This window comes from Musca domestica, unplaced genomic scaffold, assembly GCF_030504385.1.
Source record: "Musca domestica strain aabys unplaced genomic scaffold, Musca_domestica.polishedcontigs.V.1.1 18, whole genome shotgun sequence".
Lineage (NCBI taxonomy): Eukaryota > Metazoa > Arthropoda > Insecta > Diptera > Muscidae > Musca > Musca domestica.
In genome coordinates this window covers 10,634,328-10,658,374 of record NW_026712238.1, presented here as the reverse complement: position 1 = coordinate 10,658,374, position 24,047 = coordinate 10,634,328, and the positions used below count along the sequence as shown (strand labels likewise).

Genomic DNA, 24,047 nt, shown 5'->3' with positions numbered 1-24,047 from the left:
GTTTTTATGGGACCACACGCAAAATTTTTGCCATTGAGTCATGGCAACCAAAAAAACATTTTTTTGGAATTAAATTTGTTATTACCTTCTTTGATAATATAAAAAAGATTTAATTTAAAAAATCTAAACTCGACCAGTTTTTAATTAATTTTAGTATATTTTATATGATAAATTAAAAAATATATATATTTTTTAAATTTTAAATGACAGTAGCATTTTTTTATAATTCTTGTTTTTTTTTTTTTTTTTTTTTTTTTGAAAAACCCATTTCAAGATGCCTATCTGTTACCAACATGGCAAGGGATTTCTTTTTTATCTCTACCTTCAATCCTTAAATATCTTGTGTGTGTGTGTGTTTAGCTGTCATTACCAAATTCCTTTTTGTTCCCCATTTCCACTATACCCAAACCCAAATGGCGCCAAAAATTTTATATCCCACAGTATCTATAGCACAATTGTTCCCTTTGCTCCTTTTTTTTTTTTTTTGATTATGGCTAAGCTCTCTTGAGACTTTCCAGAAAAGCCCCCACATGGCAGCTTACCGGCCGGCCGGTCGGTCGGCAGTCCATGTTTTACAGCAATATAACCACCCATCCACCCACACACTGTATATATACACTTCATCCATACACGAGTCAATGGAAAATTTATGTTGGCGTCTGCGGCAATGCCTCCTGCATTCTCTCACACTTGAGGTGTCTCTACAGGACATTGTGCCTCTGTTCTTATTGTTGGTGTTAATGCCCCCATTTTTGGTGCGGCATAATCATCACAATGACTCTAATGTTGTCTGGCCGTCGTAAATATACATATATACTAGATATATATATGTACAATACTATATATATATATATATATGTATGTTTAGCGGCAAGAGAGAAAGAGAGAGAGAATTACTCTCCCATTTGCTTTGAAGCTTACTCTCGCACGTGTAGCCATAAAAATTGCCACATACAATGGAAATACTCAAGGTCGTCGTATGACTGGATGGCTGGCTGGCTATGTGTTCGTTGTTGACAACATAAAAAGGAGTGTTGTACAAACAAAACTTCCATATATGGCAGGATACATAATTTTCAGGACTTGTCATTTATATGTATTGCACACACACACACACTCACCAAACCAGTAAAAGCTTTCAGAAAGCTCCATGGGCTATGCTCTGCCTCTTGTCTCCACTCTCTTTGGCTCGTTGTCTTTGTCAATGATTAATTAAATTAATTAAAATTTCCTGTAATTACTTTGTTAGCATAATTTGTATCAAGTGGTGGCTATGTGTGTGAACACACACACAACAGTCGCTACATTTGGCGGACACATGTAAGTGTTGTTTTTTTTTGCCTTTTTCGTTATTAAAATCACAAGACACACCCAGACAATTGTATGAATATTTTTTTTGAACTCTGAGATGCCAGCATTGCTGACTGGCTGGCTGTTAGTTAGTCACATTGTCAATTTTCTGCAACTGAGACACTTTGAGTCTTTGTTTCTTCTTGCTCCAATTGTGTGGGACAGCAAAAAAAAAAAAAAAAAAACAAAACTGACAATCGGACAGCCAGCCAGCCAGCCTGCATTTTTCCACTGCTCTGTGATATTTCCGCTCAAATTTCCGTTAAATCTTCTACTGAATGACACTATGCTGATGCTGCTGTGGCAACTCAGTGACAATGTGAGATGATGATGATGATGGTTCTACCCTCCAACACTGGCTGTTGAGCGCTCAGTCAGTAACAACAACGACGACTACGGTTGCGGCGGCGGCAGTGATGATGGTCTCTTGAATCAAATGTACACTTCCGCCTTTCACTTCCATTACCATAATTCCGTTTTACATTGTTTGCTCTGGTTATAGCAGAGACATGAAACAGAAATATATTGCAATTTTCTTTCATACAAACTATTTTTGTTGTTTCATGGAGCATGCAAGAGCCAGTCAGCCAGCCAGCTAGCCGGTCGATCGGTCGGTTCTTTTTGTGTAACTTCATCTTTCTTTTTCGTTCTTCGTTGTTCTAAGTGAATGGAGTAGCTGTGGTGGGTGTTAAAGCAGAACGCCGCCGTAGCAGTTTGGCATTTTTATGAATTGCAATTTTTTCCTCTTCTTTTCAAGGAAGAAACATTTTAAATAGTACTGCATACTTTTGGGGGTAATGCAAATTATTTCCAAGTTTTAAGGATTTTCATTAGACTATTTTATAAATATAAAAAAACTTAAAATTAAAAAAACTAGTTTGTTTTAAATTTTTGAAAAAAAGAAAAACTGTTGCATATTTTTAGGCCAACTTTTTAGCTAATTTTTAAATAGCAAGTTTTTACGATTTTAAAACTCTGTTTTTAAATGTAGACAATTTAAAATTTAATAAAATCAAACTTTTCAACAATTTTTGAAAAAAAAAAAAAAAAAAAAATATTGCCTACTTTGAGGCTCACTCAAATTAATTGCATACTTTTGGGCTATTTTCTCCATATTCTTTGGAAAAAATAAATCAAATATTAACAAATTGTATTTTCAATTGCAACTGAACAAAAAACATTGCCTACTTTTAGGTTTTATTTTTTGTTGCCTACTTTAAGCGGCAAAAAGAAATTATTTTTCATAGAAATAAAATTTGTATCTTAATTTTTTTTATTAAGTGTTTTGTAGAAAGAACTTTAAAAGCAAATTATGTAAATATATATTTTTCCTCCTTAATGTCACATCCTTTTTTGTTTATTTCTTCGGGAAAAGAGCAACAGTTACTTGTAGTATGTAGATGTGAGTTTTGTATAAGTGTGTGTGTGGCTGTGAAACGTTTGCCAGACGACAACGCCTTTTCTCTGGCAAGTACTTAACGACTTAACTACCGTTTTATCCACTTTATAATGGTACATCTTTTGTACACATTGTTTGCTGCGGCTCCAGCCGACTTACCCATCAGTTGCAGAGCCTTAAGCGCTATGCCAGCCAGAATATTACTTGGACGGTTTTTTTTTGTCGTTCACCCCTTTTGTGCACGGTTGTACTTGAGATTCTCGCTCGCTCTCTTCTCTGCTCCAACTCCAGCTCCTTGCTCCTTTTGTGTTAAGTACTTTTGTAAACTCCTTTTTTGTTGTCATACGACAAACGACATTGCTCACTGTTTTTGTTGTTGTTGCCTTCGCTTGTTATCCCCTCTTGTTGAGGGAACAACAAAAGGGATTTGTTTTTCATTTGCTGGGGATTTGTTGAGTTTCTGCTTCTTCTTCTTCTTCATTTTTCTTTCTAAGCTATAATTCATATTGATATTTCCTATATATCATTATTTTTATGATTATAATATATATTTTTTTCTACGAATGTCATTTATAATTACTGCGTCATTGCCGGTCGTATGGCAAGTACTTTTGCCATTTTCTGCTGCATCCTCTTTGGTCCTGTTGTCCCATTACGCAAAAAATGACATCGAAATGGCTTTATGGCTCATAAAAATGTAAATTTGTTTTGAATTGTTGCAAAAAGTGCCAAAACGATGAGGTGCCCTGCCATGTCTCTATTTGAAGATTTATGAACTCAATTTTGCAATATGTTTCGTTCGATTTTAAGTTTGGGGAAATAATTTTTGCGAGGTTGCCAAAGGGTGGTTATTAATGTGCCATAGAAATTTCCAATTTTTAATGTTTAGAACAGATCGAAGGACCAAAAAAATGCCTCAAAGAAGCAAAAACGCAAAAAAAACAGGTCGAAGGACCAAAATATTATCAAACGAAATTTATTTCTGGTATTTCGATAAGCCATGATCAAAGATTCAAATTTTTAATGTTGGGAACAAGTCGAAGGACCAAAAAAAGCCTCAAAGAAGCAAAAACGCAAAAAAAAAAACAGGTCGAAGGACCAAAAATGTTATCAAACGAAATTTATTTCTGGTATTTCGATTGGCCATGGTCAAAGTTTCAAAGTTTTAATGTTTAGAACAGATTGAAGCACCAAAAAAAAAAAAAACGCCTCGAGGAAGTAAAACAAAAAAAAAAAAACAGGTCGAAGGACCAAAAATGTTATCAAGCGAAATTTATTTCTGTTATTTCGATTAGCCATGATCGTAGTGGAGATATTCAGCTGATATTGGTATCCACATTCAATTTAATTATTTCTTTTGATAATATTTGAAATTTGGTCCTTCGATTACCTACCCCCTCAAGATAAGCAAAAATTTTCTCTTTCGGTTTTTTTTTGCTAATTTAGATATTTGGATTAGCCATGGCTGTAGTCGTGACATCCTGCGGATTTTGGCATTCCTATTCAATTCAGTTATGTCCTTTGATAATAATTGAAATTTGGTCCTTCGATAGCCACCCAAGAAATAGAAAATATTTTCTATTTCTGTTTTTTTGCTAATTTGAATATTCAATTGTGTTTTGAAATTCCTCCAATGCTTACTCATCATTGAGAATTATTAATTTATACATCCATCCATCCATTCGTTCATTCATTCATTTTATATTATATATTATATCAATTTAGGCATCAGCAGCATCAGCATCATCATCTCACACACAGTATGAAATCATCTATCATATGGAAAGAATTGTTTTGGCTTTTTTTTTCTTCTTCTCACTTTATGAGTCTGGTATCTTGTTTGGCAACGACGACTACACAGAACAAAAGTGATGTAATATTCTACTACAACATCACTATTGAATGTATTACTCAGCCTATTAAGCAAGTGGCAGCAGCAAGAGCAACTGTGGCAAGTCTGGGGATTTTAGAAGAAAGACGAAAAAAACGATCTTTTAAAAGTAAATCGCAAAAATTATTTTCCCACACTCAATCGAAAAAGAGTGTGCAATGTGTTGAAGAATAAAGTGCGTTTGCCTGGCGATAATGGGTTGTAGGCCAAAAACCGCAAGAAAAAAAATCGCCAACATTCACATGCCACATATGTAGGTATGTGCCCATGTAGTTTTCATCAAAAGCCATATTTTCGCTTTCGTGAAATTCTCCCACAGCTTCTGGTGGTTACTGTTGTATTTCATCATCATGGAATCAGCATCATCGTATCTTGTTCTTTTCGATTTGTCATTGGGGCGTTTATCTGCAATGATAGAGAGAAGGGGGGACATTCCTTCTCCTCCTCTTGCATTATTTTCTTATTTATGTCTCGCCACATGACGATGATGTTGATGGTTTAAAGGTTAACATTACATGCATCAGACGTTGTAATGCAAAGCAGAATACGAAAAAAAATATTGCATTTTTATGAATGGAAAAAATGTATTCATTCTGGCCGAGAGAAGTGGCGGGGGCCAAGGAAGTCTTTTAAACACTGTCATACTTGAGTGCAACAACAAGACAACAGAACGAATCCCTGGTCACAAATTGTTGGGAAAAAAATGTTACCCGGGAGAAAAAGAGAGAGGGAGAGAAACGTAGAATTAACCACAATAGATAAGCTTCTTTTTCGTTGTCGAAGGTGTAAAAAGAACCCCATTAAGATTCAATTTCACACATAACATGTCATGGTTGTGGTCCTTGTGGTTTTTTTTGCAGAGGTAATTGGAAAACAATAAATGTTTCGCTCCAAACAACTTAAAATAGTTAGTTTTCTCAATATTGTTGATAGGGGCGTTTCCCCACATTGCCGGCCGGCCGACCGGCTAAATGCCTCAATTTCCTTTTGTGCCGATGATATAAACACTTTTCCTGCCATTATTACGCTGTTGTTGTTGTTTTCTTTTTCAATTTTTAACCCAGCCTACTTATCGTGTGAATGGAAAATTTTCAATGTTCACAACATGTGTAAATATTTAAAATTGTCTTGGGTTTTTTTTGCCTGCAATTTTGCAAAACAAAAAAAATTGATATGACGCCTCTTTTTTTTATTTACAATTTTCACATGAACTTTCGTTTACAACATGTGTTTTCATAACGGATATCAAGATTTTCAATTTAATTTATGGGAACTTGAACTGTACTCGAATTTTTTTTTGTTTTTTTTTTTTTTCATGGAAAGACATTACTTTTGTGGGGGACAAGTAAGGTATTTCAACAGTTTTGATAGGTTTTTGCAGTTAGTTATTTGCATTTAAAAATATTGAGAGATCATGTTTATGCTTCCTTTCTTACTTACTAGGTAATGCCTTTGTAATTAGTTTTGAAGGGGCATGTAATTGGACCAACCCGAAGATTTTGCACCAATTCTGAAAAATAAAATAACTTTTGTATTCCTTTTTAAAACTTTATACTTATGTGCTTACCTGGTAATGCATCTTTATAACATTGTAATGAGTTGATCATAAGACCTGGACATTTTCCTTATTTTTTATTTTTCCATATCTTTTGAAAACGAAACCATTTTTTTTGATAAACAAGTGCTTACTTGGCCCACTCTTTGTAATGAGTCATCTCTCATTTGTTCTAAATCCCACAAAATCCATTCAGAATTGTGTGACTCATTTTTTTGTGTCCGCGGCAATTTCTTCGGAATTTTATAATAATATTGAATGATTGGCAGCGATTGGCTAAGTGTTTTGACACAACGACATTTCTTTTCTGTTTTTGGCAAAGAAAAAAATACCCTCTAAAAGAATTTGCATAATTCTTGAGAAAATTAAAACGGCAATGTATGTGACAAGAATTGTTGATGTTTAGATGGTCACGAAAGAAGCATACAACAATAATAATAACAGCAACAATATGGTAAAGAATTTCAGGCAACATAAAACCAACCAAACAACGATCGTGTCATAGAACAGTGGATGGGCGGAGGTTTACACTTGTCTTCCAAAGAATTTTGAAAATTTCAGTTCTTTAATTTTTTTCCTAACTGTATGTATGTAATCTATCTATCTTCAATTACAACATTATCGCTGTAGATACCACCTTGGGTGTGCCAATGACAACGAAAACCCAAAAGAATGATAATTTTTGCCAATGGCAAACTATGATGTGCGATAGTGCTTGCTATTCCTCCTTTACCATAGTTCTGGCCTATGACGCAGTTCATTATGAAAAAAAAAAATGAATAAAGATATACAGCAAACATTTTTTCAAGATTTATTGCAAATAAAAAAACCTCAAACATGTTCGTTCACGAACTCGAGAGAAAAAAAACCTGGCATTGGTTTTGTAAAAAAAAACTGCAAAACTAGTTTCTTTCTTGTGAAACGGCAATGTTCGTACATATATCATCGGAATTGGCTATGGTATGTTGCTGATGGTGCTGAAATTACAGAAATGTTTTCTTTAAGAGTTAATGGAGAAGTTTGTTGCCAAGTCCGTTTGTTTGGGATTTTTTTCTCGCTCTTCTCTCTCTCTCTCTGTCTGTCTCTACGCTTGCATTGCTTGGCATTTGTGTTGTATAGCAACAAAAATTAAGCCAAGATCAATAGCAGCAACGCCAACTAGTAAAACAACATCAGCACAAGCAATGGTTTCTTTTTTGGCCGTACAGCAACAGAGATTGCGCATGCGCGACTCTATTACACAAAAAAACACGAACAGACACACTTACACACACACAAACCGCCAACAATATAAACAATGCATAACACTCAACCATCTTGGCCTGCTGAACGCCTGGTAATACCATTGACTAAGCTTGCGCAAGGTTAACTTTTTCAAACATACAACACAGATCCGGCAGAATATATACAACATACATGCACATGCAAATAAATAGCACTAGGAAGGGAAGTTATTTCAAGGGAATATTACAAAAATATTACAAAATTTATTTTATTAAATAAATACTAAAAACGGGTTTGAAAACAACACAAAGTATTTATTTAAATTTTTTTTGGATTTTTTTTTTGTGTGTCATATTTTTGCCCTGTGATGTAAAATTGTGTTTGTTTGCTTTGCCGGTTAATTGTGATTTTTTATACCGCGAGCCGGTGTTTTTGTTTTTTTTTTTTTGCTTATTTTTACCGGCCTTTTTTGTGCTGTACCATGTTGTGTTGTCTGTCCCAGTCTTGCTGTCTGCGTGAGCTCTTTGGTTTGTTGGCTTTTGGAAAAGGGGGGAGAGGCGACGGCGGCATATAAACATGATTGTAGACATTTAGCGTGGTGAAGCACACGAATTTATCAGCTTTGTTTATTGTGAGAAAGTATGAAACGCATGCTCGTTGCATGGTGGAGGGGAAAGGGGTCGGGGGCAGAACAGAACAGAACCAGTTACAACTGAGACGACAGGACAACAAGAATGTAATGTGTCCCCGGTATTGGCAATAAATTAAAATTTAATTTAAATTGAATTTTTGTCTCTGGTGCGCCGCCGCAACAATCTTAAAATTTCGACTAGCCGAAAAGATAAAAAATACAAAAAAAAAAAAAAATAAAAAAAAGAAAAAATCTGGAGTAACAGGTTCCTTCTCAACACACGCAGACAAGCACAAATAATTTTCAGAATCTTGTGGCCTCTGCCCATGAGTCATATAATAAATGCCTGCGAGGGGTTTAAAGCGGTGTTTTTCAAAAGAATTCGTTAGCATTTAATGATGCTGTTGTTATCATTTTTTTTTGGGATTTAGAACTCTCTCCCCCCTCTCTCTTCATGGGGTTTCAAATTAAAATTTTAATTTAGTTGTTTTTACATTTTCCCACATACGCTTGGGTAGTATCACCCCTAATGTGTGTGTGTGTGTGACAGGTAGCCGGAATCCTTTGCTTTCCCTGGAAAAAATTGTCACTTTTATTATTTCTAATATTTTTATCTTTTTTTTAGTTTAGTAACTTGTATTATCTTTAGCCCTTTCTCAAAGTAAACCCCTTGTCGTATTTATTTGTCTTTAATTTCATTAAAAAAGAAAAAACCGACATCGTGCAGTCCCTTTTTATTATCCTGGGGTGTCTGTGTTTTGTTGTTGTCAAACCAAAAAGTGAAGCAACAAGTTGTTGTTGTTGATTTTTTCTTTTGACGCACATTTTTCCCACCTCGAATCTTATTCCCATTCATGGTTCATGGAAATATCCACCCTCCTGCCTGCCTGCCTGCCTGCCGGCTAATGGGATTTTATTATGATTTTGTGTCCACCGGTTTTTTTCTAAATCTACTGAATGACGCAGACAGCGGGAACCCATGTTAATCTAAACAAGTTTAGCTATTCCTAAATGTGGGTGTAATTTTCCATTAAAAATAATAAAAAAAGAAGCAATGGATGCCTCACTTCAATACATATGCAAAAATTCCTATCAACAAAAAATCCCACCAGGCAGCCAACCACACAACACAACCATTTTGTTGTGAGCTAAAATACCAGGCTCTCAGCTACATTCAAACCATCACACCATCACGTCAGCCGGAGGAGCAGTAGAGTGTGGACTATGATGAAATTCTTCTACTGCTACTTTCTATTAATGCAAATGAAATTTGTATATTTTGTGCCAAATACGTCGGCTGCTGCCCCCACGTGGCCCCCGGACCCAAAGCTAGCCTGTCTATAATTGTTGTTAACCTAAACTAAAACAAAACTTGCGTCGTCGTACACCTACACACCACGACGCGTGTTGTATTTGTATACAAATAGAACAAATTTGTATCGTCTTTATCTATCTAAGGCACAAGATCCTCCCCCTCCCCCCCCAATCTCCTTCATTTCTGACATTCTTATTTTACGCTTGGTGATATATAAAATAATCAAATAGCATTCCTCGGCTGGGTAATGTAATAAAAAGCTTTAATATAATAATAAACATTTTCTTCTGACGCCTTCAATTCACACTTCTTGTGGGCCACATTCGGCGGTGGGCTGCTGCTTGGAGGAGGCGGAGTGGTGCAGTGCAGTGGGTGGTTGGTTTGATGTCAAAGCGTCTTGCTCTTCTTCTTTCGGTTTAGTTGTTTTTGAATGGAAGGCATCTGGTGACATGTTAGGTTGGAATATAAATAGCATTTTGGAAGTAGATTTTTAAAGGTGGAAGGCAAGGGCATAAAGTTTTGGAAAGAAAAAAATCGGCAGGAAATCGAGATATTACAGCAAAAACAGGCATTTCAGATTTCAAAAAAAAAAAATTTTTTTTTGGAAATATTTTTTTAATTTTAAAAATATCAAATCTAAAGATTTGTTTTATGAAAATGTCCAATAATGTCCTTGAAAACATTTTTTTTGGTAATAATTTCCAAAATCTCAAAGATTAGAAGTTTTAGACTTTGGGCATACGCTTTTCACGAAACTGTAAGGCATTGGGTAAGCAGTATTCGTGAATATTTATAAAATTTTGACAATACTTTGAAAGAAGCCTGAAGCCCTGAAGATCCCCTGACTTGAATACACAAAAATATATACGAATTTATATTTTACATTTTAAATGCTTCTTGTCCTCACTCCTGTTTCCATTACCAGGTAAGGAGTTTTTTGAAAATTTAGTTTACAAAAGCAATAGTATTTTCAATGTGAATTCTCTCAAAAAATATGTAACCTAAAATGTAAAAATATATATTTCTAAGTTGTATACATTTTTCGCATTCCATTTGTCCTTACCTTGTAATGGGTTGAATAAACTAATCTCCAGTTTTTGTTTAAAAGTTCAAAAAAAGACTCCTATGCGATATCTTGACTGAATACACAAATTTATGAATTTATGTTTCCCCATTTTAAATTCTTGTCCTCACTTCTGTTTCCATTACCAGGTAAGGAGTTTGTTTTTGAAAATTTAGTTTACAAGTGCAAAAGTATTTTCCATGTGAATTTTCTCAAAAAAATTTGTAACAAAAAATATAAAAATATATTTCCAAGTTGCATACTTTTTTTCTCATTCCATTTGTCCTTACTTTGTAATGAGTTGAGTAAACTAATCAGAAGTTTTTGTTTAAAGGTGAAAAACAAACTTCTACAAGATTTCTCTCTAAACTATGGTACATAAATGATGAGCATATCATGTCAACACTTCTCATTACCAAATAATGTATCAAGTAATGACATGTGTGAATTATTGCTTGCCGTTAAAAGCAAAGTCCTGTTTATGGGACTATGTAATAAATATTTTTTTTAGGAATGAGCAGAATCCATTTCAGCACTTGTCATTACCAAATAATCTATCAAGTAATGACATATGTGTATAATTACTTGTTGTTCTAAGGGAACTTTAAACTGAATAATTTTCTTTAACAAATAAGACATTTTCAGTGATTTCTAAGATTTTTTTGTTTGAAATCTCCCATTTAATACCTGGCCTACAATTTTCATTTCCATTGCCGCAATGTTGAGAAGATTTCACATATTTTTTCCAACAAATCTCCTTGATGTCTGTTTTTTTTTTCTTCTAGAAATTATTTAAGCAATTACTTAAAGACTAATTTAAAAACGGATTCTTAAAATATTTCCGCATATTTTGAAATTAGTTGTCTTTCTTGTCTTCTGGCCCAATGATGATGACATTAGGCCATATAACTTATTACTTGGTAATTACTTAGCATTTGTTGGAAATTTGTTGTTGCTTTTGTATATACTTGGGGGAAAAGCTACAACTTGTCATCTTCTGCAATTAATCACTTTTTTCATACAAAGAATCAACTGATGATGATGGAGGAATGCATCCAAGGAGTTTGTTGCCATCGCTGCATTTCCCGTTTGCCAGCCAAGCAAGCCGGGCAATTACTTTGTGTCTCCGTTGTTTGTTTGGTATGTTTTATGACAACATCCACACATCGGAGCGAAAAATCCTTTCTCTTTTGACATTTTTCAAATATTTTAATATATCGTTTGTTTAGCCGGATTTCTTGTGCTTTTTCTCATCTGCCTGCTTCAATGTAATAATGTCTTACAGCGACATGATTCCAACATGCAGCATGCAACACCAGTTGTACTCTGCCAGTCAATCATAATGTATTATGCTCCTCTCCAAGAAAAAACAGAAAAAGAAAAACAAACGCCATCACTTTGGCGGCTGGCCTAAGCCATATTGAAGATATTTTTCTTGCCATCTTCTTTGGAGATTGCCTTGAAGTCTTGCTATGGCGTAAAACCCGGCATTCAAATGAAAACGTGTTCCTGGCTTGCAAATGACAAAACTCCTCTCTCTCTCTCTTCCCCTCCCCATCTTTTCTAGGGGAATTTGGCGGATTTTGTCTGTTGTTTAGATTAAGCGCGTGTTGAAAAGTTTTTTTTTTTTTGCTTTTCACACACACGTTTCGTTTTAAGCTGACTTTCCTATTGTGGTTACACCAGCAGCCAACATTCCTGCCTAGCACAACGGCATAGCTTCAACATTCCCCACAGTAACCAGCCGAGATAGACAGCCTTGTCTTGTCTCGTCATTATGTCTATACAAATTTTATGGCATTATTATGGGTACCATAAAAAATACACTTCCACAAAAAACCCAAACTTCTGAGAAGGTACATCGCTGGCCATCAGCATCCCTCCCGCTAAATAGCCACACCGCCAGCCAGCCAGCTACTTGACACTTCCTTCCCTTTTGCTGCAAAATCAAGTTATCAGTAGAAAAAATGCCCGTCCTTCCTTTTCATGCCTATCTTTCTAACTGTTGTCTGTCCTCCTATCGAATTCCGGTTTCCCAAGCAGCAAAAAAAACCATACAATTACCAATGCTATGCTGCTGCAATCTCTTGCTGGCTTGCATTCATATATAGAAAACTGCATGTCAGGCATTCACTTACTCCTCACACCACAAACCTAGTTTTTGTCTGTCTGCCTGCCTGCCTAGATGTGGAGTTTGTGGCAAGCTCACTAAAATGAAAAAAAAAACTATACAGCACAAACACGTGAAACTTTAAAGTGAATGGCTTGTCTAACTGGATGGCTGGCTGCTGGATATCTATTTCTTGTTTTTGTTTCCTTTTACTCTCAGGCCTTAATTCAGTTCCATAAAATAGTTGCATCTACAAAAAAATGTTGATTTCCCTTCTCCCTCTCTCTCTCCTTTTTGCCATAATGCAGTGGAGTGTGTTTTGCACCACATACCTTTGGAGGTCATTTCGTATGCTCTAAGAAAATTATTCATTGCCTTTTGAGAGCAAAAAAGCAGCATGCCTCCAACTGGGTCGCGGGTGCCGGCCACTTGAAATTGGGTTAAAATTTACATGAAATGTTGGCTAAACAAGTTATCTAATGGTAATTTAGTAAATCTAATAAGAATTACCATTCAGGGCCAAATTTTAGACTTTTGCTTACCATTTTCAGCAGTTTGTAAGGTATTGGGTAAGCAGATGTTTATTTTTGAATGATAATAAGAGAAGCAAACATGACTTTTTTATGTGAATCCTTTCAAAAATTTGTAACATGAGATGTAAATATATGTTGCTAATTTATATACTTTTTCTCATTCTATTTTTACTTACCTTGTAATGGGCTGAGTAAACTAATCGGAAAAATTTGCTTGAAAGTGCAAAAATTCTTTCTATGTGAATCCCCCCCAAAAATATTATACATAAATGATGAGCTTACGATGGGTATGCTTGCCAACTTCTTGTGACAATTTGCAACACTTCTCATTACCAAGTAATCTATTAAGTAATGAAATATGTGAATAATTGCTTGTCGTTCAAAAAAGACCTATTTATAGGACTATATATTAAACAATTTTCATAGAAATGAACAGAATTGATTTCAAGTGTTGCCCTCATTAAAAAATTGAGGCTAAGGTGATGCTTAAAGTACTTACCTGGTAATGTCCTTTTTTAAATACACTCTTTTTTATTATGTTTTTTTAATTACTTCTACTTTCTTGTGGAATACCACAGTAGCTTTTTTGTTTTGTATTTACAAAAAAATATGCCTTCGACAACTTTACATTACCAAGTAATCTATTGGGTAATGAAATATGTGAATTATTGTTTGTCTACCTGATAGAAGTTCTATTTATAGATTGATTTATTGCATAATTTTGTTATAAGATAACCCGCATCAATCTCTGGTGTTGTAATTAAAATGCGTTTCTATGTTTATGCGTAAAGTCCTTACCGGGTAATGAGTTTTTTTACCAAAATACCATATTAGATTTTTAATTATTTTTTCTTTCTTGTGGGGTACCACAATGAGTTTTGTGATTTCTCTTTAAAAGATACGCCTTACTTTGCTTAGAAAGCCCACATTTTCTGCACGCAGTACCGGTCATTACCCGGTAATGCCTTTATAAATAAATACCTTATTTGTTAGGCCTTTTTCAATTACTTTTCTTTCTAACTAATTGCAATGCGTCTGCATGACTAATCAAACACCATAATTTCCTGTCTCCACCCTGAAATTATTTTTAAATTTGTTTTGTAAAGAAGTTTACATTATGTCGTCACTACTTATGGGAATTTTTATTACTACTATTCCCCATATGCGTGCCGTTGGGCGAGTGGGTGAGTGGGTGTGTGTGAGAGTGTGGTGCTGCATGGTCTTAGAGCTCTATGAACTCTGTAATATCTTATTTACTTTCAAGCACTCGCATTGTTGGCGAATTATGGCCTTTTAGAAACATAACAAAAAACGCCAACTTCCGCTTTAACAAGCCAGAGCGTGCAAAAAATTCTATTAGCCAAATATTTCCTGTGTGTGATATTGTTGGTCGTACTTTGGATAAGTGCTGCCGGTTATTTGTGGTTGGTTGTTGTTTCTATTTTTTTTCTTCCTCTTTCTTTGTTAAACAACTACTGCAGTTGTTAGTTGGGTGTATTACTACTGTTTTTGGTCCCCTTCGTCTACTTCGTCCTTTGGCGAATTTTTCTTTTACGATACTCTTGGGTAACGGTTAAGTAAATATTGCGTGCCGGCTTGCGTTAACATAAAATCTCACAATAGGCCAAATGCATACATGCATAGGTGGTGGTGGTAGTAGTCGTGGGCAGGGCCCATTGCAGGACCAATTATTTGGCCTAGCCCCTTTAGGATTCTTTTTTTTAACAAAATGATGTTTGATGGTGATAATAACCAGCCTGACAGAGTAATTAAGCCAAAGTTAATAAAATTAAAAAAAAAACTACACTGGCAGAAAAAATTATGTGGTACACTGAAAAAAAAAATTATATAAATTTCCATTTGTTAATTTTTTTGGTATTATTTCTTTATCAAAATATATATTTTTATGGCGTACACATGCCCCTGGCTGTCTAGCCACCAGAGAGCCAGCCGCATCATGTGTGTGTACCGAAAGCCCACACTTGTGCGTGCGTAGCTATTTAAAACAAAGTAAAAATTCTATTCAGTTGTCAACCTGAATTTCATTTCGTTTTCGTTCAAGACAGAAAAAAAATCAGGTCTATTATGTTTTATTTTTTTTTTTGTTCATTCATTTTGGCTTGGTGATAATGTTGTTGGCAAATTAATGATAAAGACCAACAGCCGAACCACCACCAGCAACATAAATTCTTGATAACACAGAATACGGGCGGGGGAGGTTCGTTGGCTGGCAGAATAGTAGGTGAAGAAGTGAAAGTGTAATCATCAGCATGATTCCTGCGTATAAAAAAATATATGCACGTGCCAAATAATTTCCTTTTTTATGCCGTGTTCTAATTTCAAATTATAAAACAGTGGAAAATTTTTCAAATTTCTTTCAAGTATTTAATTAAAGGAAACCCCTTTCCAAATAATTAATCTAGCAACACCTAATTGGTGTAAATGTTTAAAGAAAATAATTGGCAAAATAAGTGAATGAATGATGGTGGATTGAGGCAATAAATGAATGAATGAATGAACAAATGATATGACAGCCAACCAGCCAGCCAGCCAATACGATGGCGATGATGATGATAGCCGCCAGGTACATATTATGCGTTAATGGCATTTTTTCCCCATTCACATGTTCGTTCAAATATGGTAGATTCATACATGTATGATAATGTTTGTTTATAGCCACTCGTTGAGTTTGTTTGCTGGCTGGCTGGTTGGCAAAACTGAATGATTGACTGATGGTATGTAATTAAATTAATTTTGTTTTCATATTCTCCCCAAAACACCTTCTCTCGCTGCTAAATACATAGTTTTTTTTATTTTTCTAATGCAAGACCGACCCCCGTGGGGGTTTTGGGTTTTTTCGATTTCTTTGTTATTGTTGGTATGTCCGTCCATGTTGGAAAAATGTGAACACCTATATGAGAGATCTCTACACTTTGGAATTGTAATTTTCATAATTATCTCCATAGTATTTCTGTGTGCAATTTTCCGTAGGTTATTATATGCAATTATATATATCCATCATAAAGTTTCTCGTTTTTTATTCTCTTCTGCTTCATCTAATTTGACATAGAAATTAACATTTTTTTAATAATGGAGTTATGAATATAAAATGGAGTGAGAAATACATGTGGGAAAAAGAATTCTAAAAATTTACAAAATTAATAATTACCCCACCTCAGGGGAATTTTTGTGAGAGAAGAAGGGGGAGTACTTAATATAAATTTGAAGGGGGGTTACTTAATATCATGGAAAGGAACATCCAATTCTGTGTAAACTTTGCAAATCCTAATAATTTTATTAGTGCTAGATCAGGTGCGAAAATTGGACAATATCGGACCACTCGTTCTGGTGCCTCCCCCACAAAGGGGTTAAACAATTTGAATAATTATAAATCTTACAAAATGTGAAATAACTGTTCGATTGTCTTCAAATTTCGCACATATCATTATTTTTAACAACACAAGATCTGGTATGAAGAACGGATAGAACATAACTCTCCTTTCGGTACCTCCCCCACAAAGGGGTCAAAATTTTGAATAATTATAACTCTCATAAAATGCGAAATATACATCCGATCCCTTTGAAACTCGGCACATCTCAATACTTCTATTAACACAAGATCTGGTGTGAACATGGAATATATCAGAACACTCCTTTTAAAAAATTAAAACGCTTATGAAATGAGAAATAAGCATCTGATTTTTTTCAAACTTCACTAATTCTAATATTTATACTAACAGAAGATCTGTTGTGAAGATGGTACATATCGGCCCACTCCTTCTGGTAGCTGTCCCACAAAGGGTCACAATCTTCAATATGTCTTGCGAACAAGTCAGCAATTCGCATAAAATTGGAAATCGATTTTTTTAAATGAAATAAAGTGGTGATTAATCTGTTTTTTTTTTTTTTTTTTGCAAAACTCTTGAACGAAACATTTTCCTGACCCAATTTTTTTCCTCAAACGATCCATATTTTATTGTTTCAATCGAATATATTTTCAGCATTGGCTGTTTTATTTATATAAGGTTTTTTTATTTAGGTGTGAAGCAGAAAAGTCTTACGCATGTTAAATCGGTTGGTTGGTTGGTTGGTCGTTCGATCGGCGTTTGGGGGTTGGTTGGTAGGTCTGATGTGTCTGGCAGGAAGAAGGCAAGCAGCTGATATAAGTTTAATTATCAAATTCTAATGTATACACTTGTTGCGTATGCTAAGTACATTCACAACATACAGGAGAGAGAGAGAGACGTTTTGGGAGAGGGTGGTGGTCTGTCTGCACAACTGCTGCTGGTGTTATCTCTGTTTTAGATTATTACTCTTTTTTTCTTGCATTTGCGTCAGGAGGCGAAAATGTGCGAACATTTGGGCGTTGAGTGCGTGTGCGTTTTGCAATTATGAAGTGGGTGCTTATTGGATGAGCAGCGTGTTCTTTTTGTTGCTATTCAATGTATTGGAAATATTACATTCCTTCATACCTGGCAACAAATTATATAAATAACTAATAATAACTAAAAATAGCTGCACAAATGTTAAAACCTTTTCACACATTTTTTTTTTTTTTTTGAGAAAAAATTAATATGTTTGAATTTTGTAATGTATTTTCAATTTTTATTTTTTTGCAATATTTTTTGTTGTTTTTTATTTATTTTTTTTTTGTACAAACAAAAATTTGTTTTGGGTCCCACTGTTTGTTGATCTCCATATGACAACATATTGCCACTTTTCTATATCTGGCCATTGCAAAATTGCGTTGGCCCCCCTTCAAATATGGCAAAATTCTATGACCGTTCTCAGCCAGTCAACCAGTCCGTCATTTAATTTTTTTTTCTGTTATGTTATGTTTTAATATAGAAGCTTTTATTTTGCTTTTCAGTCGGTATTTTATGTCGGCATGACACTTTTACAGTAGGCTTCCTTCTTTTTGGGTATTTTTTTTTGTGATATGTTTCCTAAGGTGATTTTGTGTGTAGGCCTACATTTCTTCTTCATTTACATTTGATTTTAATTTTGGTCAGGCGTTTAGACACGACTAGCCGCTGCTGGTTGGTTGTCGACGACAGGCCCCCTATTTATATGCGTTTCAATTTGGGTGCTTTTGGACTGGTCGCTCATATATATGATTCGATGGTATTTGATTTTTTTTTCCACATAGACTTTCTTTATTAGATTGGCAAATGCTGTAGTTTTGTTTTGTTGTTGTTGCTGCCGTTGCTTTTTGGTTATTTATATTATCTACAAATTTATATATGTATGTAAGTTGTATATATATAACATTTGCGTCAAAAAAACAATTTTTATAGGCTTTATTTTAACTTGTTCGCCGCCGCCGCCGACTTTTTGTCTTCTTCTTCTACTCGTGTTATATATATACGTATGTGTGAGTGTGTGTTTCTTTTCTTTATTTCGAAGTCTTTTGCTTTCTTTGGACTTTGTATTTGTATTATTGCTAAAATATGTTTTAATTTTTGTTATTGTTGTTGTAGTCGTTTCTGATTTGGTTTTCTGTGTGCTGATACATACAAGAGTATTTATGTTTTTTTTTTTCGTTTTTGTATTTGTTACTATGCGGAAGTTTTCTTAAGTGTGTCGACGACAAGCTCTTGACGCCAATACTAGGCCGCCTTACCATCATCGTTGTCGCCGTCGTCGTTGAATTCGAACTCCTCCTCTCTCTCTCTCTCCTCTCTGCTGGCAAAAGTCGTTAACACAGCCATGACTAGTGGTTATATTGTCAAACATGGTTATGTCTTATATTTGTTCTTTGCAACCGTTTTTTTTTTCTTCTTTGGTTGGATCATGAAGGGTGACATATTTGTTGTTGATTGGGAGGGGTGGCGCTGGGAGGTGGTTGGGGTTGATATATTCCAACCCAATAACTTTAACAGAAATTGGGATATTGTAGGATAATTTTCGTATTATATTTTTTGCCTAAGTAAAATTGAAATAAAACAAAAAATTAAAAAAAGAAAAAAATTAAAAAAAAAATAAAAAATTAAAAAAATATATAAAATTAAAAACTACAAAAATTAAAAATTTAAAAAAAAATAAAAAGTAAAAAAAAATAAAAAATTAAAATTAAAAAATAAAAAAATTAAAAATAAAAAATTAAAGAAATAAAAAATTAAAGAAATAAAAAATTAAAAAAATAAAAAAATTAAAAAATAAAAAATTAAAAAAAAATAAAAAAATATAGAAATAAAACAAAAATAAAAAACTAAAGATATATATATTTTTTATTCCTTGAAAATAAATAAAAATTACTTATTTTCCCTTTTCTACCCAACGTTTCGTTGGGACTTTTCAACATCTTCAGGCATAATTTTACTAATCTGGCAACTACAAGAATTACACATACATATAACAATTAGTTCCGTATTTGAAATTCTGCGTTTTATTTACAATCAGAAATATTTCACGGTGTAGAAAATGGTGTCGAACACTCTCCAGGCTCCGAAAAACTCATTTGAATTTGCGAAGTGCTTGCTCCCGGGGAAAAGAAAACAAAAAATCGAGCAAACTCAATTTTTCTATGTGGCTCGAATATGAGTGAGCACATTTTCCTCGTTTTGGAGCGGGAGTAAAATTCGTTCGAAATCGAGCCGATTCTACACTTGTCGAGCACACTCTTTTAGTTTTTTTACACCATAGTTGTATTTCTACATATGTGTATTTCTCTCTCTCTCTCCTATCTTTTTCTCCTCTTACCCCCCAACAGAAGAGAGTGAAGAGTAGATTCCTCCCTCCCATTCATCGAGCAATACTGCTAGTTTCGCTCCTGAGTAAAAATGAGCAATTCTGCGCTCTGTCATTCTCAATTGAATGAGAATCACACTCACTTCTTGACTTTCCCTAAAAAGCATAATTTGTTGGTGGTAACTTCCAAACAAAAGGGCTGGGCCGATATTGCCAATCATCGATCTAATTTTGATATATTTTTTAATTTTTCTTTTTTTAATATCACATTGTGTTTTCCTTGTTTTTTTTTTTTTTTTAATGATATCCTTTGATTTATTTGTTCCTCTACAATTTCCAAATTATTGCTCCATTAGTGGTTGTGTGTGTGTTACATTTTTTGTGTTCATCCACATTCCAAGCTTTTATCATGCATTTATAGTTTTGTTTCATACTTTTTGCCATAAACTCCGAAAGCAAAAAAAAAAAAACTATTTTTTATTGGCTTATTTGGCCCAGGATTTATGACCTCAAAATGATTTTATTGTATGCCCTAAAATAAATGGCCAAATGGCGCCAAAAATCTAACAGCAATTTCACTACCAACTATTTCTCGCTCGTTCGGCACTTAAATTCACAGACATGATTTGTCATGTTTTGTTGGGGATGTGAAGGAAGAAAGTTCAATGACTTGCCTTCAACAAAAAAAAAAAGGACAGAAACAGAGACAGACAAACAGGCATGACAGGAGAGGGAGTGAGTGAGAAAGAGAGTGAGTCAAAATGTGGCAGTAAGAAAAGTTTATTAACTAAACTTTTTTTTTGGAGCAGCCATCCTGCCAACATGACAACCAAATTGTTTAGTTTTTTTCTTTTTCAATTTAATGTGTATAGTTTAGTAACTAACAAATGTAGTATATGGAAAGTTCTGCGTTTCATCGTCTTGATGATGATGACAACAGTATTTTCATCATCACCATCAATGACTTATCACAGAAGAGAGGTCTCTTTCTATTTTGCCTTACATTTGTCTATGGCCAAGACGAAGACGTGAATGATGATGATAATGTGTCGCCACAACCACCATCGTCATCAGCAGTGAGTTATCACAGAAGAGAGTCTCTCTCTCTATTTTGCTTGTCATACCTTAGGTTTTGCCTTGCAGACGAAGACGACGTGTATGATGATGATGATAATGATTGTTCTGCTTCTCAGGCATTTGTAATCCGCTTTAAAAGTCATTGCATTTTTCTGTGTGAATTTCACTCTCCCCTTCCCCTTTCTTCACCATTAGTCATATGACAAGTGTCACTGGGAAAGCTTCATGCTGCATATATATCCTCCTTATGAATGAATAATTGCCTAACATGACTCCATATGAACTTTTACACATGAATTGTTGTCGTTGTTGAGGTTTTTTCTTCCCCTTCTTCTTCTTCAACTTCAGAAGAAGAAATTGGGAAAAATAGTAATATATGTAGTAGGTATCGGATTAAAATTCAAACATTACTAGTAACAAGTTTTTATGGGGGTTTCCATGTATAAGAATATATGGGACGTAATATATTCAGGGACGTAGTAATTAAAAAATGGGGTGGGGGAATCTTTCAATTTTTTCCTTATTGTATTAATATTAAAAAATATATTTTTTCCTACCGAAAATAAATTTTACTTATTTTCCCCCTCTTTCATTTTTTCTCATTGCAGAAGAAGAAATCGATGTCGTCTCCATCACTGATAAAAAACTACCCACAAATCCCTCGGACAAGGATCGTCGTGCCCTACAAACTAAGGTCGCTCATAAGTTCAATGCTGCCCGTATTGTCAAGACACCGAACGGTATACGTACCATACCGCCACGTCGTCGCGGTTCCTACGAATTGCCATACACACCGGCCAGCAATAGTCCCGTTAAATCGGTCAATAATTCACGCTTCCCCTCGCCGGCTGCCACACCCTATCAAAATCAATATACCACCAGCAGCAGCAGCAGCAGTAGCAGCAAATATGTGGCGGCACAACAGCAGCAACAACAAATTGTTGTGATGACAGATTCCAATATGCTGAGTACGGGTGATAAGTCGCGTAAACGTCTTTTGGCAAATGGCAGTGCAGGTACCATCATCACCGGTGCCTCCACAATAATCAATGGTGAGCTAATGAGCGGGACTGTGTTGCCACCCAGTAAAAAGCATCGCGGCAAGAAAACCAAACACATGGTCTCCACCATACATCTGCAGCCATCTGGGGCGGTTAGCCGCAGCATTAGTCTCGATGAATCGGCCGATACCATTGAGAAACGTAACTTGCACAATGACATGGAACGCCAGCGTAGAATCGGTTTGAAAAATCTCTTTGAGGCGCTGAAAAAGCAAATACCCAGCATAAAGGACAAGGAGCGGGCGCCGAAGGTGAATATTTTGCGTGAGGCCGCCAAACTGTGTGAGGCCCTGACCAAAGAGGATCAACAGCTGTGTGAATTGAAGGCCAAGCTCAAGGATGAGTTGAGACGGAAACAGGAGCTCTTGAATCAACTGCGGCAACTACAAAGAGATTGATAAAATCTAATGGTAAATTATGATGATGAGATGAAGGTGGTGAAGGCGCTGAAAATGCTATAGCCAACTGGTTGGTTACAGCAGCGGCAGCAGAACGAGATGGAGGAGAAATGTAACTTCTATTCGTGAAACAAAGAAAAAAAGTGGTCTGTGTGGTCCATTATTACAAGTGAGACGTCAGGTATCATAACCCCCACAAGGCTGTATAATTTTTTTTTGTAACAAAAAAATCTTTAATTTTTTTATTGTAAAAAAGAGAGTAGATGCTAACCCTTCATTGAGAGAGCGAGAGGAATCAAATCCCCAAACCTTGCGTATGGCATAACATGATTCAAAACAAATTGACGTTTAAAAGAAAGCCTTTTGTTGTGAGAGCTTAAAGTTTAGTCACCTATTTTGTTTTTTTAAAGATTCCTCAACAAAAAATTGAGGAAATCCCATGAAAAATTGTGTTATGTTTTTTTGAACATTGAAATTGAATTGAAATGTTTATTGAGTTTTCCTTTTTATTTCATTTTTTATTTTTCAAAACAAAAATTTAACCATATTTTTCGTAGATTTTAAGTTAATTGATTGATGAACGTATTTTTATTTTAATTTTTAGATTTTTTCCCTCTTTATATAAAAACAACAACAAAAAAACTATTTGATATTAGCCTGCTGCTTTTTAGAGAAAGCACATTTATTTTTCTCGAAATTGACATTGTAAATTTTTATTTTTATTTTTTGAAAAAAAAAGAGAACTATGTTTTAATTAATATTACAACACAACTTTTTCCTATTACTATATAACAACAACAACAACAAATTTATCTTTATATCATATATTGTTTAGAAATATTTTTTATTTTTGTGATAACCAACCACCAACAACAACAACAGCGATAGTAGAGTTGTTGTTTTAATTCTTTATTGTTTTTTAAAAAAAAAAAGAAAATCGCCCAGAAGATCTGTGAACTATAAAGAATATATTACTATTTAACATTTTTTATTATAAATAAAAAACCAGTTGAAAGAAACAACAAAAACAACAAATTAATGTCATGTCAAATTTGAAAAAAAAAAAACGACAAAGTTTATATGAATTAATCCCCCATGTGAAGTGTAAGAAACAGAATATTTTGAAAAAAAAATTAATGGAGTGTGGAAAATAATGCTGGGAATTTAGAAATTTCTGAGCGTAGCGTATAGAAATTGAAAACAAATTATTTTATTTTTTTTTAACACACAGAGATTTCCAAAAAATCTCTCTTTGACATCGAGTGTGTAACTTCATGATTGGCATCATTGGCTTTAAAAAAAAAAAAGAAAAGAAAAACTAAGTATATATATATTCAAACCTGAAACAAAAAACAAATAACCAAGCTTCCTATTTTCAAAAATTATTTTTTAATTAATATAACAAAATAAATCATAAAAATGTTAAGTTTATATTAAAAAAAAAATAAAACAAATATTTTTATGTTAACTTTTTTTAATTTTTTTTTTGTTTTGAATACTGATATTGATTTTGGTTCTACAAAAAAGCTTTACAATTTAAATAATTTTTAGAGAAGTTTGCTTAGCATCATTTAAAAATGAAAAAAAAAAAACAAAATATTTTTTTAAATAATTAATTTGGCAAATATCCCAGGAAAGCAAAAAAAATATGAAATGAATGAATGAAATTTTTGTACAAATTAAAAAAAAAACAAATACTGTGGATTCTAAAGAAAATAAAAATAAAACTTATTTACCAAAAAAAAAAAAA

The 24,047-nt window shown here is 34.2% G+C and overlaps 1 protein-coding gene across 3 annotated transcripts in view; it reads left to right on the top strand.

Moving 5' to 3' along the window:
- The window catches only part of LOC101887976 (myc protein), a 65,816-nt gene extending 42,484 nt beyond the window's left edge, over positions 1-23,332 (top strand). For 2 of the 3 annotated variants that reach the window (XM_005188250.4, XM_005188251.4), the window contains exon 3: positions 21,447-23,332. In XM_005188250.4, the coding sequence (XP_005188307.1) occupies positions 21,447-22,297 (851 nt within the window). In that variant the 3' untranslated portion in view covers positions 22,298-23,332. The remainder of the gene's footprint in view (positions 1-21,446) is intronic. The other variant, XR_009341939.1, reaches the window with a different exon arrangement.
- Positions 23,333-24,047: the final 715 nt, after the last annotated feature.